This window comes from Anolis carolinensis, chromosome 3, assembly GCF_035594765.1.
Source record: "Anolis carolinensis isolate JA03-04 chromosome 3, rAnoCar3.1.pri, whole genome shotgun sequence".
Taxonomy (NCBI): Eukaryota; Metazoa; Chordata; class Lepidosauria; order Squamata; family Dactyloidae; genus Anolis; species Anolis carolinensis.
The window spans coordinates 244,256,175-244,274,978 of NC_085843.1; the positions used below are offsets into that span (position 1 = coordinate 244,256,175).

The window sequence follows — 18,804 nt, forward strand, 5'->3', positions numbered from 1 at the left end:
TTCCTGGAGGTTCTCTGAGTGTCAGTCCTGAGTAAAAGAAAACAGGGGATGCATTATTGTTCTGCCTTATTGGAACTCTGTGATACATCTCATAATATAGGATCTTAGCACTAAATTAGGATGTCTTTGATGATTTTTTAAAAAGTTGAGATAGTTGCATTACAAATATATAAATTATTTAAAAAACAAAATAAGGGTGAGAAGATTCCTCCCGGTGTTCTTAAAATATTCCCATTTAGCCCTACCTAATATAGCCAATGGTCAGGGACTAGTGGATTCTGTAACCTAATAAGATCTGGGAGGTCATGGAATCATAGAATCATAGAATCATAGAATAGTAGAGTTGGAAGAGACCTCATGGGCCATCTAGTCCAACCCCCCGCTAAGAAGCAGGAAATCGCATTCAAAGCACCCCCGACAGATGGCCATCCAGCCTCTGCTTAAAAGCTTCCAAAGAAGGAGCTTCCACCACAGTCTGGGGGGAGAGAGTTCCACTGCCGAACAGCCCTCACAGTGAGGAAGTTCTTCCTGATGTTCAGGTGGAATCTCCTTTCCTGTAGTTTGAAGCCATTGTTCCGTGTCCTAGTCTGCAGGGCAGCAGAAAATAAGCTTGCTCCCTCCTCCCTATGACTTCCCCTCACGTATTTGTACATGGCTATCATGTCTCCTCTCAGCCTTCTCTTCTGCAGGCTAAACATGCCCAGCTCTTTAAGCCTCTCCTCATAGGGCTTGTTCTCCAGAACCTTGATCATTTTAGTCGCCCTCCTCTGGACGCTTTCCAGCTTGTCAACATCTCCCTTCATCTGCGGTGCCCAAAATTGGACACAGTATTCCAGGTATGGTCTGACCAAGGCAGAATAGAGGGGGAGCATGACTTCCCTGGATCTAGATGCTATTCCCCTATTGATGCAGGCCAGAATCCTGTTGGCTTTTTTAGCTGCCGCATCACATTGTAGGCTCATGTTTAACTTGTTGTCCACGAGGACTCCAAGGTCTTTTTCGCACACACTGCTGTCAAGCCAGGCGTCCCCCATTCTGTATCTTTGATTTCCATTTTTTCTGCCGAAGTGAAGTATCTTGCATTTGGCCCTGTTGAACTTCATTTTGTTAGTTTCGGCCCATCTCTCTAGTCTGTCAAGATCGTTTTGAATTCTGCTCCTGTCTTCTGGAGCGTTAGCTATCCCTCCCAGTTTGGTGTCGTCTGCAAACTTGATGATCGTGCCTTCTAACCCTTCGTCTAAGTCGTTAATAAAGATGTTGAACAGAACCGGGCCCAGGATGGAGCCCTGCGGCACTCCACTTGTCACTTCTTTCCATGATGAAGACGACGCATCGGTGAGCACCCTTTGGGCTCGTTCGCTTAGCCAATTACAGATCCACCTAACCGTAGTTTTGTCTAGCCCATATTTAACTAGTTTGTTTGCCAGAAGGTCGTGGGGGACTTTGTCGAAGGCCTTACTGAAATCCAGGTACGCTACATCCACAGCATTCCCTGTATCGACCCAACTCTATCGAAAAAAATCGTAACTCTATCGAAAAAAGAGATCAGATTAGTCTGGCATGACTTGTTTTTGGTAAATCCGTGTTGACTATTAGCAATGACCGCATTTGTTTCTAAGTGTTTGCAGACCACTTCCTTAATGATCTTTTCCAGAATCTTGCCTGGTATTGATGTGAGGCTGACCGGACGGTAATTGTTTGGGTCGTTCTTTTTTCCCTTCTTGAAGATAGGGACCACATTCGCCCTCCTCCAATCTGTTGGGACTTCTCCTGTTCTCCAAGAACTCTCGAAGATGATTGCCAGTGGTTCTGAAATTCTACTTATACCTTAAAAATAAAAAAAATAAATCTTTCTATCTTATTTTCTTCCCCTGACCAATATTTGCATGTTCTTCCCTAGAACTTAATATCAGATTATGATTTTATGCATTCTTTCTGAATACATTATATCTTCATCTGGTGTCTGTCTACAGCACTAATCTTGGCTCTACCATATTTTCTACTAGTGGCTGAGATATTCATGGGTAGGCATTTATAGCAGTGAGAGCCAGTGTGCTGTAGTGGTTTGGGTAGTGATCTATGACTGGAGACCAAGGTTTGAGTCCCAGCATGGAAAGCCTATGTGGAAAGCAAAGGTTTACCATGAATCAGAAATTACTTGAAAGTGCTCCAAAATAACAATGTTTGACCACACGTGTATAACATGTGCTGGGCAAACTTATGCTGCATGGGATATATATACATTTTTCTATGTCTAAGAGATCTAGCAATTAGACTCAAATGCAAAGTAGTAGAAAGGGAGTGACAGAACGATTCAATGGGCCCTTAAATTATTCAAATCACTGAATCTTAGAACTGCAAAGTTAGAAAAAACTCAAAGATAAACAGTTTAGCATCTTGCCAGTGCATGATTCTAACTCTACAGCAATACTGGCAGCTATGAAAAGCCCACCACTTACCACTTTATCACACTTGGGGCTTTTGGCCCCTTGTTACACTTTAGGGACAGGACCTGCTGAGCACCATCACCCCATTGATCCCCAAAGTGGCAAGGAAGCATTGTAAGTAGTGTCTTGGGTAGCTTTGACAGAGTTACTTGCATTTTTCTCCCCATCTGATAGTGATAGGGCGCCAATGCACCTTGTCCCATTTCCTCTTTGTGATGAGAAAAAGAGGGAGGGCACCTTGCAGCACCCCGCACGATTGCTTGTGAAACAGAAAAAAATAACGAAGGGGGGGGGGGAGGGTCATCTGTATGATGAGGTCTTCCTCGAGAGAATCTGTTCCTCTATCTAACAGCTCTTATTGCCAAAACATTCTTCCTAATGTTTAAAAAAATCCTCTTTCTGAACCCATTGTTTTGTGACCTAACCTCCAGAATACCAGAAAACATATGGCAGGCATTTGGATATTTGTAGATGGATTATCATGTCATCTCTCAATCTTCTCTTCTCCATGTTAAGTCTCTTCACAGGATTTGATATACAGACCCTTGTATATTCTCTTCAGAACATATTCCAGGCAGCTTTGTCAATATTTTTTTTAAAAGAAGGCAGCTCATCAATACCATTTTTAAACTGGTGATCAGAAGTGTACAGTATGCCAGGAAAGGTATCGCTGAAGCAGAATGGAATGGTTCTACTACTTCCTTTGATTTAGAGACTGTATACCACTGTTCATATAGTTGATACACAATCTAGATCTTTAATAGCAACCGCAGCAGATACTGCCTCTTCTTGTTCTGCTTTTAGAAGGGGATGATATGGAATAACTTTTGACTGCCTCCAATTTACAGGAACCTCACCTCCACCATTTCTCAAAAATTATAGTAAGAAGTTTTGAGATTACATCTTCAATTTCCTCAGTGCAGTTCATCTGGCCTCAGAAATCTGAATTAATTTAAAGCAGCTTGATGTTCCCATATCATCTCTTTATCTATCTCAGCCTGCATCATTCATTCTGTTTTCACCAGGAATTAGCTCCAATCTCTGTTCCAAACATGCTGTTTTGAGATTTTTGGAAGAAAAGGAAAGGTATAAATATAACCATCTTGGTGCATGAGAACTGCTCAAATTTGATCTATCTATCTATCTATCTATCTATCTATCTATCTATCTATCTATCTATCTATCAAGGGCTAGTATAGCTGTATAGTAAGACCTGATCAAAGATAACTGATATTATCTTATAGGTGAGGCTCATTAAGGTTAAGATATTTTATGTAGAAGTTAAACTATTGAATATCACAAATACTTACTGATCGACTGTGGTTTCCACAGATATCTACTAGGAGATCCTAATCTAGATTTCAATCTTGAAGCTTTTCTCTTCCAAATAATGACGTTAATTTCTTTGTTTCCTCACTTAAAGTTAGAACATCCTTTTGTCTTTTTCTGAATTTGAAACCCTTAGTAAATGCCCATAAATTACTGAGAAAGGTTCTTTTACATATTTATCACATCATTCCAATTTGCCAAATGAATAGTTTTGCACTTCCGATGCCAATCTGATCTGAAAACTGGAAAATATTTTTATTTAGTTTGCTATCCACATAGTATCCCTAGCCACTTTAGCCTAAAAGGAAATATATACTTTCAAATAAATGACTGTTTCTTCTCAAATCTTTAATAATAGTTAAACTGTACAGAAAACAAGAGCTCTTAATCATTGAAATGGTAAAAGATATACTAGCCACAGCTACAAAATGAGGTGTTGTGTGTGTACTTCAAGAATCTTTCAAGCAGAACTATGTTGCACTAAGCATATTAGACTAGGGACCTCATCAGATGGAGGTCCATAAGTGGGAGGGGGGCAGCGGGGAATCCATCAGGTAGCACCATGCATCACTTGCCCCATCTTCATCCTGCGCTGTCCTCAGCTTAGTCAATGAGAACACGGGTAGTCATATGTATTCTTAGGGCAGCCTCTCAACACTCTGCCAAGCTGCAGCCAGGATGGAGTCCCACTAGAAGTAACTCTGTGTCATGTGTTGGGCTCTAGTGGGCTCCCTCCTGGCTGTGTCTCGGTAATATCTTAGGATGGGGAAATATCCCTATCTGATAAGGTCCTAGATCAGTGGTTCTCAACTTGTGGGTCCTCAGATGTTTTGGCCTTCAACTCCCATAAATCCTAACAGATGGTAAACTAGCTGGGATTTCTGGGAGTTGTAGGCCAAAACACCTGGGGGACCACAAGTTGAGAACCACTGTCCTAGATTAATGTATACTTCAAGAAGAAAAAAGCATGGCCTGACTCATCGGGCCATGCATGTTGCAGGGGGGGGGGCGTTCCCACCCCCAATTATGGCGGCGGAGCAGGGGCTTCTTCTTCCCAGAAGCCTCTGCTGGGCGGCGGGAAGGTTTCCCGCCGCCAGTCCTTGCTGGCCAATGGCAGGCCAGACCACCCCCTCCCAGAGGGCGTGCCGCTCATCGGCGCCGCCCCCAGGAGGCCGTACATCAGCCATTCGGCTCTTCAGCTAAGCCCAAGCTTGCTTGTTGGGGTTACGCGAGCATGGCTGCGTTGTGAAGAGGCGCCATCGCCTTTCACCCCCCTCCCCCTTTTTTCCTTCATGCCCTCACTTCGTGCCCTACGGTCCCAGGCCCGGGCGTCCTGCGGCCATGCGACCTCACGGGCCTTGTCTCTTGGGTGGCACTTCTGGCCCCCTTTTTAATCCCAGCCAGACGGGCGCACAGGCGCCGGGCCTTCACAGGCTTCTCGTGGCCATGCGGCCTATGCGGGCCTTGCCTTGGGGGTGGCAACTCCCGCTCCACCTGATGGGACCAACAGGTGCATATCTCAGCTTCAAGCAATTGCTGGGACTTGGGCGTTCAGCGGCCTTCCCGGCCCAAGTATACCACCGCAGCTGGCCCTTATGACCTTCCAGCATGGGGCCACTGCATGGCATTCTTCTTCGGGGGCCCAGCCATTACAAAGCATGCAGCCTAACCTCATGGGGAAGCTGTTTGTCTTCATATTCCCATACAGGGCGATGGCGCCTGGGAAGAACACCAGAGTGACGGCGGCTGGGGAAAAGGAATCGCAGGCTAGACCAGCGAGGCCTACCAGGAACAAACCGTTGAATGAGCGTGACACCAGCAGGAAGGCTCCGGAAAAAACCCCGGCGCGCAAGGCGGCGCCGAAGCGCACGGGTAAGCAGGAGGCAGTGGTTCTGGAAGGGATATCTCAGAACCTCGCACGCTTGGTAGACAGGATGGGTAAACTCGAGTCAAGAGTTTACCAAAGGGTGGAGAGGACATCTGCATCTCCTACAAGTGAAAGCCAGAGGGGTAGGAGACGCAGGAGAGACAAAGACGCTTCCAGAACGCCCTCAGTCAGCCCGGGATACGAATCGATAGCAACTACCGAACAAGCGGAGCAGAGCGGTGGCAGCGCTCGCAAGAAATCCCGCAGATCCTCAAGACGCTGTTGCCAGATCTCGTCGGACAGTGACTCTGCGGAGAGTGAGTATGCCCGAGTGGACCTAGTTGACAGAGATAACTATTGGAGAACAGCGGCCCTTACGCCGGGACTCCCCGAATGGGCAATTAGGGATAGAGCAGAGACAGCAGTGGCATTGGGAGCCCCCTGTGGCGTCTGGGGCAAGCGCAAGCCCCCTGCTCCGGCGCTACCCGGCCCCTTTCAGGACAATGAGGACCCGCCGGGCACGCACTTGTCGCCCCGCATCATCGGTAAGATCCTAAAAGGCTATTACGTGGACATTTTTTCACTCATAAAACCCGAAGGGGAGGAAGGTAGGGAGCACCCAGCAAAAGGCAGACGCAAAAAAGGGGGAGAAGGAAAGGCCGGTGGAGCAAACCTTTGTTAATTGGATGGCCGGTTTTTCAGTGTACTTAGGTGTTGTAGCCACTTCCTTCCCTGATCGGGCTTGGCACCTGGCAAATCACCAAAAAAATGTGGTCAAGGCCAGGAGGATGGCTGGAGAGGCGGCTGCCATTGCCTACGACGAGGCCTTCAGAAAAAGAGCATCCCAGAGCGCCAGGGTTAGATGGGACCTAAAGAATCATGATATATGGCTCACGGAGGTTGACCCCAGCATAAAAAACAAATCAGATGTGGGCCGGTCGGATCGGGGCTGGGGCAGAAAGGACAGCAGGCGGGTGGTGTGCTGGGAGTTTAATTTAGGAAAATGCCAACGGGCTCGTTGCCGCTTCGACCATGTTTGCGAATACTGTGCTGGAAACCACACCAAAATGACATGTGGGAAAAATGGTGGCAACGGGCAGCCCTTTCGGGCAGGCCAGGCTGGAGCCCAGCCCGGTTCCAAAAGAGAAGGAGGCACGTCCAGCGGGAACAGCTCCGGCCGCACCAAGTAACACTCTGAACATCCACAACACTATTGGGACTCTAGCCAACACCCCTGTGCGCCTCACGGCCATGCAGCCATGGCTGAAGGCGTATCCCCTAAAAGACGCAGCAAAATTTTTGCAGGAGGGTTTCTCCCTCGGTTTTCGTATACCAGCTGAGGGTCCCAGAACTGCTTTCACCTCGGGCAACTTAAAATCGGCTGCCCAGATGCCCGAGGTGCTCAGTAGAAAAATTGCTAGGGAATTGGAGGCAGGTAGAGTCGCTGGACCTTTTCAGGCGCCACCTCTCGAGAACTTCAGAGTCTCTCCACTGGGGGTGGTGCCCAAGAAGGCACCGGGCGAATACCGCCTCATCCATCATCTATCTTATCCTAAAGGGTCATCCGTCAACGATGCCATCCCTCCTGAACTATGCTCGGTCAAATACGCCTCTTTCGACCAAGCTGTTAACCTGGTGCGCGAAAAAGGTCCACACGCCCTTATGGCCAAGTGCGACATACAGTCAGCGTTCAGACTACTTCCCGTCAACCCGGCGGATTTCAATTTGTTGGGATTCAAGTTCGACGACCAGTGGTACTTCGACAAAGCCATGCCCATGGGATGCGCAGTCAACTGTGCGGCCTTCGAAACCTTCAGTTCCCTTTTAGAATGGGTAGTGCGGACATTCGCCCGTTCCAAGTTTATCACGCACTACCTCGATGATTTTCTTTTTTGTGGTCAGAGAGACAGCGAGGAATGTGCACACCTTCTTAGGTCATTTAGGGCCATGGCCATGGTTTTCGGCATACCGTTAGCGAAAGAGAAAACAGAGGGCTCGGCAACCAGCATCACCTACCTAGGCATACAATTAGACTCCATACGGGGTGTATCACTCCTGCCCGCAGACAAGCTGTCCAAGCTAAGGGGCTTAGTGCACGAGGCCATCGCCAGAAGGAAGATTACGCTTAAGGAATTACAAACCATCTTAGGGCACCTCAACTTTGCTTGCAAGGTAGTGTCACCGGGGAGGCCTTTCTGCGCCCGCTTAGCACAGGCAACTGCTGGGATCAGCGCCCCACACCACCGAGTAAGTGTCATGCGGGGCATGCGGGAGGACCTCAAGGTATGGCTAGAATTTTTGGACAAGTTCAATGGTGTGGCTATCTGGCAGAAAAAATGGGAGCCAGGGAAAGAACTCCAAGTGCACTCCGACGCTGCGGGGAGCAGTGGCTTCGGAGTATTCTTACAGGGCCACTGGTGCGCAGCAAGGTGGCCTGGCAGCTGGGCAAAGGGCAACATACTGCGGGACCTCACTTTCCTTGAGTTCTTTCCCATACTAGTGGTGGTGCGGACCTGGACCGATCACTTCAGGGACAAGAGGGTACGTTTTTGGTGTGACAATCAGGCAGTTGTCAGAGTCATTAATAAGCAAACTTCTAATCCCCCAGAGTCATGAGACTTGTAAGGCAGTTTGTACTAACGTGCTTGGAAGCTAACATCACTTTCTTAGCCCAATATATTCCAGGTGTTCACAATGAAGTAGCGGATGCATTGTCCCGTTTCCAGGACGACAGGTTTCGATCGCTAGCGCCAGAAGCAGACCTCCAGCCCACCACCTTCCCTCAGGAGCTGTGGACCCTTGGAGAGGAGAGGCCTGGTCGGAGCTGATGCTAACCATTGCCCCTGCAACTAGAAAGGCCTACCGTGCAGCGGTTGCCAAATTCGTCAAATTCAGGCTGGAGGCGGGGTACAGCAGCAGATGGCCAACCAACAAGGAGGAAGTCCTGCACTTCATTATGCATCAGAGAAGATCCAATGTTTCGGCACACGCCATGCGGAGGCAGCTGGCAGGTATCGCCTTCCATAGCAAGGCTGCAGGATGGGGCGACCCATGCAACGACTACAGGACGAGGAAACTCCTAAAAGGATGGAGCAAGTGTTCAACGAAGCAGAAAGACGGCAGACGCCCTATATCTTACAACATCCTCAGCAGGCTCATTGCATCGCTGAGGAGAATCTGCTCTTCACGCTATGAGGTGAAACTCTTCACAGCAGCTTATGCCACAGCCTTCTTTGGGGCACTGCGGCTAGGGGAGGTAGTAGCAGACTCAAAGTCCGATAGTTCAGGGAGGGCGCTTCAGCTCAGGGATGTGTCAGTCAGTCACAACTCACTAGTTATTCGCATCAGGCAATCCAAGACTGATCAATGGGGGAAAGGGGCATCCATCAACATACAAGGGCTAGAACCGGGGCGATTATGCCCGGTCAGGGCACTCACTGAATTTTTACAGGTACGGAGGACATCCCCGGGGACACTTTTCATCCATCGCAATGGTGCCCCCTTATCCAGATACCAGTTTATGGCCATATTTCGTAGCACCTTACAAAGTATGGGCCTTCCCGCGGCGGAATACGGTGGGCACTCATTCAGAATAGGCGCAGCAACAACGGCAGCAGTGGGCGGTATGCCAGTGGACATCATCAAAGCCATGGGGAGGTGAAAGTCAGCTGCTTATTCGACTTACATTAGGCCTAGCCTTCTCCTGGAGGCTCCTAGGTCTACCGGCTCCTCTCCTCCTTTTCTCCAGGTCCGTCGACAGGAATCGAGCAGAGCGGCCGGGGGAAGAGGAATTGCGGAAACCAGCAATAACCGGCCAAGGGGAGCTGAGCGGCGTGGCGGCCGCATGTCACGACCCAGGCGGCAGAGGCACCAATAACCATACACAGAGGCCAGAATCTAACTAATATCTTTATTGAAGGAATATATAAAGTTAATAAAAACAAGTATAGGAAATAGTCCAGAATTAGACCCTTCAGGAAAGGTCAGAATTAGTCCAAAAAAGCAATGTCCAATAAGAAATATTAAGGTCCAAAGTTGTAATCCAATAACCGAAACACTCACTTTGCCAAGCAAAGTGAGGGGAGATGACAAGGTCCTTAGTCCATAAAACTTGAGCGTGGCTAGGAAATAACTTGATACTTGAAACAAGGCTTGAACGTGGAACAAGGTAACTAAGAACAAGAACAAGGTCCGTGGAATAACTTGGTAAAATCCGTGAAACAAGGCAAGGATTAGTCCTGGGAAACAAGGCAAAGTCCGTAGGTAAACAAAGGCTGGGAAGCAAGGCGAAGGCTGGATAGCAAGGCAAGGCTTGAGCTGAAGCGAGGCTTGAATCGGAGCGCGCTGTCCAGACACAACTCGCTCCGTAGGCTGACGAATTGACTCCGCGAAGTTGCTACGCGGGCAAAACACCTATATAGAGTCCAACTTTCTCACCAAAGCGGTTCTCTGGGAATCAGAAACGAAAGCTAAACTCTGAGACCAGATGTTAAACTCCTTAAAGATTCTCACGAGAACCAATGTTAATTGGCAACATTCTTAGCTGCTATCCTCGCACTCCTGCGCGAAGCTGAATCCAAACTTCTCTGTTGTTTACAAAACTCCCGGCGCAAGAACACGGGAGAAGTAGGCTCTGGGGTTGTTTGACATACTTCTGGGGCACAACTTTCTTGCAGGTGCAAGGTTTCCAGATCTGCCTGGGAAGGATCTGGCTGAGAGGAATCCAGTTCAGACTGGGAAGGTAAAAAACCCAAGTTTTCATCTTCATCAGGGATTACAATGTCCTGAGCAGGACTACAAGGCCCATGGTTCATCACACTATCCCCCTCCTCAGGGCCCCTCCCAAACTGGGGTCCTCTCCCCGAGGCGCGAGGTCGCGGTTTGGTGGGATAGGTCAGATGGAAGCGACGGGTTAGATCAGGAGCATGGACTGTGGAGGCGTCTTCCCAAGAGCGTTCCTCAGGCCCAAAACCCACCCAGTCAATGAGATATTGAAGGCGGCGGCGATGAAAGCGAGAATCCAAAATGTCCTCAACCTCGAACTCCTCCTCCCCATTCATCAAAACAGGAGGGGGGGCCGGTTGGTCTGTATCAGGACGCACACCATCCGCCGGAAGGAGCAGGGAACGGTGAAACACTGGGTGAATGCGCATTGAACGCGGAAGTTGGAGTTTGAAAGTCACGGGGTTTAATTGCGCCACCACTGGATAGGGGCCAATGAAGCGGGCATCTAACTTCCGGCATGGGCGGTGGGAGGGCAGAAAGCGAGTGGACAGAAAAACCCGATCTCCTACCTTGATTTCGGGGCCCGGCTGGCGGTGTTTGTCAGCGTGGCGTTTATAGTCCTCCTTGGCTTGGTCCAGTTGCTGGAGCAAAAGTTGTTGCACCGCTGTGAGTTCCTGCAGCCAATCCTCTGCTGCGGGAACTTCTGAAGTTTCAATGACAGGGGGAAAGAAACGTGGATGGAAGCCGTAGTTTGCAAAGAACGGCGTTTCTTTTGTAGAAGCTTGAACTCCATTATTGTAGGCAAACTCAGACAGTGGTAACAGAGAAGCCCAATTGTCCTGTTGGTAGTTTACATAACAGCGAAGATACTGCTCCAAAGTGGCATTGGTGCGCTCCGTTTGCCCATCTGTTTGGGGATGATGAGCTGAAGATAAGCGAGAGTCTATGCCCAGTAGTTTTTGTAGTGCCTTCCAAAAACGAGAGGTGAATTGAGATCCACGGTCTGTGACTAAACTCTTGGGCAATCCATGTAGTCTGAAAACATGCTGAAGAAATAGATCCGCAGTTTCTTTGGCCGTGGGGAGGCCTTCGCAGGGAATGAAATGGGCTAACTTGGTGAATAGGTCCACCACCACTAAGATCGTGGTGAATCCACAGGAAGGTGGTAGGTCAGTGATGAAATCCGCGGAAATTATTTCCCATGGGCGAGATGGGGTAGGAAGGGGGTGCAAAAGCCCTGAGGGCTTCTCCCTTCGTATCTTGGAGCGCTGGCATACTGGGCAGGTGTTGACATATTTTTCCACATCCTTGCGGATCTTGGGCCACCAAAAATCTCTTAGGATCAAATGCATGGTTTTAAATAGTCCGAAGTGTCCTGCTGGTTTGCAGTCATGACACAGACGAAGCGCTTTTTCCCTGCCCGGTCCGGGTGGGATATAAACATGATTTCTATAGCAGAGCAGCCCATCTTTAAGCGAAAAGGGAAAATGCAGACCTTGGCGAAGTTGGTCCTGCGCCCAGGCATCTGCTTGCTGACTAGCCCTGATTTCTTGAGCACAGATGGGTCCTGGAGTAGGGGAAGTTGAACCAATGGGACTGGATTTGGTGTTCCCCACTGTGAGCGTGGCAAAGTTCTCAGGTTGTAGCAGTTGGGATTCAAAGGTCTCCTTGCGTCCTGCAGCGTATTCCGGTTTACGTGACAGGGCGTCTGCTTGCTTGGTTTGAGCTGGGGTCACATAATGGATCTGGAAGTTGAAACGTTCAAAGAATAAAGCCCAACGTTGCTGCCTCTGATTTAGTTTGCGGGCAGTTCTTAGATGTTCTAGATTACGATGATCAGTGTGGACTTCAATGGGGAATTTGGCCCCTTCTAGCCAATGTCTCCAAGTTTCAAAGGCTGCCTTTATGGCCAGTAGTTCTTTTTCCCAAATGGTGTAATTCCTCTCTGGTGTGGTTAGTTGACGAGAATAAAAGGCACAGGGGTGGAGGTGATCTCCCACCGGTTGTAAGAGTACAGCCCCAATTGCCACATCAGAGGCGTCCGCTTGCACCACAAAAGGGGTTCCAGGATTTGGGTGCTGTAGAATTGGCTGGGAGGTGAATAGTTTCTTCAGTTGCTGGAACCCTTTCTCTGCTTGATCAGTCCAGCGGAAAGGCTGCTTTCCACGGATGCAGCTAGTGATGGGGTCGGACCAGCGGGCAAAATCTGGAATGAACTTGCGGTAGTAGTTCGCGAACCCCAAGAAACGCTGCACCTCTTTCTTGTTAGTTGGCGCCCGCCATTCCAATACTGCTGAAACTTTGGCTGGATCCATGGAAAGCCCTAGAGGCGAGATGCGGTAGCCAAGGAAATCTACCTCTTGTAGATCAAAAGCGCATTTTTCTAGCTTGGCATAAAGTCCATGATCCCGCAGTCGTTGCAACACCATTTTGACGTGGTTCTCATGTTCTGATTGTGATCTGGAAAACACCAAAAAATCGTCCAGGTAGATTATCAAGAATCTGTCTAGATAGTCCTGAAAAATATCGTTGACAAAATGCTGGAACGTTGCGGGAGCTCCGCATAAACCGAAATTCATAACTCGGGACTCGAATAATCCGAATTTAGTCTGGAAGGCGGTCTTCCACTCGTCCCCTTCTCTGATGCGAACTAGATTATAAGCCCCCCGAAGATCCAGCTTGGTGTAGACCTTGGCTCCTCGAAGTCGGTCCAGTAGATCCGAGATTAAGGGCAGGGGATAGCTGTTCCGCTTGGTGATATTGTTCAATGCTCTGTAGTCCACCACCAAGCGTAATTCCCCTGACTTCTTCTTCACAAACATCACTGGGGAGGCGGCTGGGGATTGAGAGGGTCTGATGAACCCCTTGCGAAGGTTTGTCTCTAAGAATTCCCTGAGAGCTTCTTGCTCTGGTTCAGTCAGGGAGTAGAGATGCCCTCGCGGGATCGGGGCCCCCTCCACCAAGTCAATGGCACAGTCATAAGGTCTATGTGGGGGTAATTTTTCGGCTTCTTTCTCATTGAATACATCCCAATACTCGGAGTACTTCTTTGGCAAGGTGATGATGGGCTCGGAGTCTGTGGCATGGCATACCTTGGCTACGAGGCAATGGTTTTGGCAGTACGGTGAAGCAAACTGCAGTTCTCTGTTGGACCAGGAGATGTTAGGGTCGTGGAGTGTCAGCCATGGAATTCCCAAAATCACAGGGAAATGGGGAACCTCGGTAACAAAGAAGGAAATCTCTTCCATATGTTCCCTTATCCACATCCTGGTGGGTTCCGACCACTGGCTTACGGGGCCTGTCTTGAGGGGACGGCCGTCTATGGCTTGCACCACACGGGCATTCTTGAAATCATGATATTGTAATCCCAGAGAGTCGGCATACTCTCTATCGATGAAATTGTTGGTAGCTCCAGAGTCTATCATGGCGTGGATCATGACGGGTCCCCTTTTTGCTGACCATAATGTGACCACGAGAAGGAACAGGACCCCGGTTGGCGGCTCTTGGATGGATTTTTTGACCGGGTTGGCGAGCCTCTCTACACCCGGTCGTTGGCTTCCCCCGCCGGCTGTGTGCCAGTCGGCTCAGACGCCTTCGACTCCGTGGAGGACGCCGCCGCAAGACGGGCGGCAGGCTTCCCTTTGGCTGGGCACTCTCTGGCGAAGTGGCCCCCGTTCCCGCAGTACCAGCAGAGGTTCAAGCGTTGACGACGGGCCTTCTCGGCGGCATCTAGTCTGGGACGCACATTGCCCAACTGCATCGGCACCTCCTCGCCTCCTCTGGGGTATGGGGTTGGCGGCGGGGGTCTCCACACCGGACGTGGCTGAACACTGGCGGGAGCGGGGGGTTTTGCCCCGGCTCTACCGCCCTGGCCTCGAACCCATTGTTTCCTGTTGGCAATCATGACTTCAGCCCGTAGACATTGATCAATGAGTGCCTCGAGGGTCTGGGGAGGATCCACCTTGGAGATTTCTTCCAGCATTTCAATGTTGAGACCCTCCCGAAATTGTCCTCTGAGGGCTACATCGTTCCAGCCGGTGTTGTGGGCCAGCACGCGGAACTCGGCTATGTACTGAGACATGGGTCTGTCTCCTTGAAGGAGGCGCCGGAGTTTGTGACCGGCTGCCTCCAAATTGTCCTCGATTCCCCAGGTCTCCTTAAGGTGATCCAAGAAGCGTTGTGCTGAACTTAGGTGGGGGGAGGCTTGATCAAACAGGGCCGTCGCCCAGCTAGCCGCTGGTCCGTCTAGAAGACTGTAGACCCACGCCACCTTGATGTCTTCTTGGGGAAACTCGGCATCACGGGCCTCTAGATAAGCTTGACATTGGCGGCGGAAAACATGAACCTTAGCAGCTTCTCCAGAAAACTTGGTAGGCAACGCCATGGCCGGGAGGCGAACTCCGCGCTCCCTCAACCCTTTTATTTCTCCATCCTGCGCGTTGAGTCTGTCACGGATGCGGTCCACTTCGTCCTTGCTGATGGTGTAGCTGAGCGGCTGTCCAGCCGGCGCGGCTCCGGTAGACATCCTGGCCTCGGTTAGTTGGTGCTTATGGGTGGCGGAGTCAAACTGTCACGACCCAGGCGGCAGAGGCACCAATAACCATACACAGAGGCCAGAATCTAACTAATATCTTTATTGAAGGAATATATAAAGTTAATAAAAACAAGTATAGGAAATAGTCCAGAATTAGACCCTTCAGGAAAGGTCAGAATTAGTCCAAAAAAGCAATGTCCAATAAGAAATATTAAGGTCCAAAGTTGTAATCCAATAACCGAAACACTCACTTTGCCAAGCAAAGTGAGGGGAGATGACAAGGTCCTTAGTCCATAAAACTTGAGCGTGGCTAGGAAATAACTTGATACTTGAAACAAGGCTTGAACGTGGAACAAGGTAACTAAGAACAAGAACAAGGTCCGTGGAATAACTTGGTAAAATCCGTGAAACAAGGCAAGGATTAGTCCTGGGAAACAAGGCAAAGTCCGTAGGTAAACAAAGGCTGGGAAGCAAGGCGAAGGCTGGATAGCAAGGCAAGGCTTGAGCTGAAGCGAGGCTTGAATCGGAGCGCGCTGTCCAGACACAACTCGCTCCGTAGGCTGACGAATTGACTCCGCGAAGTTGCTACGCGGGCAAAACACCTATATAGAGTCCAACTTTCTCACCAAAGCGGTTCTCTGGGAATCAGAAACGAAAGCTAAACTCTGAGACCAGATGTTAAACTCCTTAAAGATTCTCACGAGAACCAATGTTAATTGGCAACATTCTTAGCTGCTATCCTCGCACTCCTGCGCGAAGCTGAATCCAAACTTCTCTGTTGTTTACAAAACTCCCGGCGCAAGAACACGGGAGAAGTAGGCTCTGGGGTTGTTTGACATACTTCTGGGGCACAACTTTCTTGCAGGTGCAAGGTTTCCAGATCTGCCTGGGAAGGATCTGGCTGAGAGGAATCCAGTTCAGACTGGGAAGGTAAAAAACCCAAGTTTTCATCTTCATCAGGGATTACAATGTCCTGAGCAGGACTACAAGGCCCATGGTTCATCACACCGCAAGAAGGAGCAGTGCTGGACAGGGGAAGACCCGCGCACCTAGCGGCGCGGCGGGACTGGGCTCTATTTTCTGTGGCTGCATGGCAGCGTTTCACCACAGGATCCATAATTTCGACCACGGTTGGTCAGGCTTGTTGTTTTGTTTGTTGGCTACAGAGGATAGGGTTGGCGGCAAGAAGAGTGGGGGGTCCCCACACTCCTTTTTGTGGCGTGGGACATGGGTCCCAGATCATGTATTGTCAATCCCCCCCTTTGTCATTGGCAAAGGGGGGGGGAGATAATATCGCTGTTACCACCAGGTGGCGCTAGGGATACCAACTACCGGGTCTGGTATCGGTTGCGCCGTGGCTTGTTATGATCGGGCAGCATTGGGCTGTTCGATCGTTGATCCAGGACCCATGTCAGGCAGCCAACCCTTTACTTCTGTAACCAATAAAATGTTGTGGCCAGTTTTATACCAAAAAGTTATGTTGTATTCGTGGTTATTTGTTCATCATCTTCCAGTGAGGTTGATCGCCCATGCCCAGGCAAAAAAGCATGGCCCGACTCATCGGGCCATGCATGTTGCAGGGGGGGGGCGTTCCCACCCCCAATTATGGCGGCGGAGCAGGGGCTTCTTCTTCCCAGAAGCCTCTGCTGGGCGGCGGGAAGGTTTCCCGCCGCCAGTCCTTGCTGGCCAATGGCAGGCCAGACCACCCCCTCCCAGAGGGCGTGCCGCTCATCGGCGCCGCCCCCGGGAGGCCGTACATCAGCCATTTGGCTCTTCAGCTTGCCATCCCGCCCACCCTGCATGTATTCATGTTTTGTTATTATTGTCACAACTGTTTGTCGGCGTGGGACATGGGTCCCGGATCACGTATTGTCAATTCCCCCCCCCCTTTTTCATTGGCAAAGGGGGGGGGGAGATAATATCGCTGTTACCACCAGGTGGCACTAGGGATACCGACTACCGGGTCTGGTATCGGTTGCGCCGTGGCTTGTTATGATCGGGCAGCATTGGGCTGTTCGATCGTTGATCCAGGACCCATGTCAGGCAGCCAACCCTTTACTTCTGTAACCAATAAAATGTTGTGGCCAGTTTTATACCAAAAAGTTATGTTGTATTCGTGGTTATTTGTTCATCATCTTCCGGTGAGGTTGATCGCCCATGCCCAGGCAACAGTATTGCCAGTGTTAATAACACTGGAGAAAGTGAGAAACCAAGCTGATTTTTCAGTTCTTCCCCTTCAGATTTTAAGTGATGGGGCTAATCCACTATGACTGTAGATAAAATATTTTGCAAATAGAGGCCATATATTCAACCCTCTGTTGCTAATAAAGAATTGAGTTGATGCCTCCAGTCACAATGGGAAGATACTTTGCAGGTAGCGGAGGGTTTCTAAATATTAAACACACTTTACAACTAGATATTTCACCAGCTGCCACACAGTTTTAAGCATTAAATAATTTAAAAGTTTCGCTTCATAGCTGTTGAATGTCTCCATTTGAACTCTACAGTTTTTCTGGATGCACTGATTAAATCTTATGAGAACTCAAGGGGCTGTTAAAACCAATTAAAATTTGTTGAGCCTTGCCATCTCTGAAGGCTAGAACATGTAAACAGCCCTTCTGAAAATACACCTAATAAGATGAGGGGAGGAAAAAAGACATTATAGGGTGGTGCGGGTGGAAAGCCTGTTTTTGTGGAGCCATATATCTCTCTTCTCTGAGAAAGGAGTTTGGATCCTTCCTCTGCTGAAAAATGTGTTAGCAGTCTGGCTTTGCGTCTGTCCACTAAGAAAGAAGACAGACTCCTTTCTTTGGGGAAAGAAACACAACCAGGGTTTGGGTGCTTCTCTCTGAAAAGGAAGGAAATTGACTTCTTTTTCTTAGTACAGGCTCAAGGTAATGCACAATACCTTAAAAAATATGTCTGTTTTGAAAAAACATTAATAAAAAAAATTGAAATACCCTTTCCTAACCCACATTAAAAAAAACAGAAGTTGTGTTTGAAATTAAAAGACATTTCAAGCACAACAGTATAAAGATCATCTTGTCCCTATTAAAAAAAACTGCTTGCTACCACCAAATGCTTCCTTAAATAAAAAGGTCTTCATCTGCCGGCAGAAGGAAAGAGGCCAACCAAAGCACTTGGGAAAGAAGTTCCACAGCTTAGGAGCAACCACTGAGAGAGTTTTCTCTTGTGCCCTCAACAGATGTGCTCAGAATTGAGATAAAGCCTTCTCTTGCAGGACCTAGAGCAGTGGTTCTCAACCTATGGGACCCCAGGTGTTTTGGCTTACAACTCCCAGAAAGCCCAGCCAGTTTACCAGCTGTTAGGATTTCTGGGAGTTGGAGGCCAAAACATCTGTGGACCCATAGGTTGAGAACCCCTGATCTAGAGCAAAGGTTTTATGCCATTCTCTTATGATACTCATTTTTTAAAAAGGGAATGAAAAGTAGCCCAAAAGTAGTAACATCCTGCCAAACAGAGTGGGTTGTTTTCAAATGACTCTCACAAGTAAAGGAAATTAATAACTCATTTAAAACTGCAAAGGAACACTGAAAGAGACTGATTTTAAAAACTAACTTCTGAAGCACTGATAGTATTTTCTAATCTCTTTGGGAAAGGCTGATTTGGAGATCGACCTGACTCAGCCCAGGACATTGGACTGTGAGTGAGCCTTATCATCCAAGAATATTTTCACCACCAGTTGGCACTTTTCCACTGCCCTCACTTCTCTGTTTTATTTTATATCATAGGCCCTGGTTGGTTAGTCATGCTGCATCAGTCTATTATCAAGACAGAGAAATTTCTGCACAGAGGGAGAAAATCAAATCAATGTTGTCTACTTGAACTAAGAGCTAGCAAGAATAGATGCTTTTGCAGCAGAAGCAGATCCTCCCTCAAGT

General features: G+C 48.8%; 1 protein-coding gene across 5 annotated transcripts in view; it reads right to left on the reverse strand.

Moving 5' to 3' along the window:
• The window catches only part of LOC100558465 (glypican-5), a 500,734-nt gene that overhangs the window by 151,054 nt on the left and 330,876 nt on the right, over positions 1-18,804 (reverse strand). Inside the window, exon 8 of one of the 5 annotated variants that reach the window (XM_062976536.1) lies at positions 8,459-8,722. The exons of the other annotated variants lie outside the window; for them this stretch is intronic. Coding sequence (XP_062832606.1) covers positions 8,474-8,722 — 249 coding nt within the window. The 3' untranslated portion in view covers positions 8,459-8,473. Of the gene's footprint in view, positions 1-8,458; positions 8,723-18,804 lie in introns of those variants that run through there. 5 annotated transcript variants of the gene reach the window in all.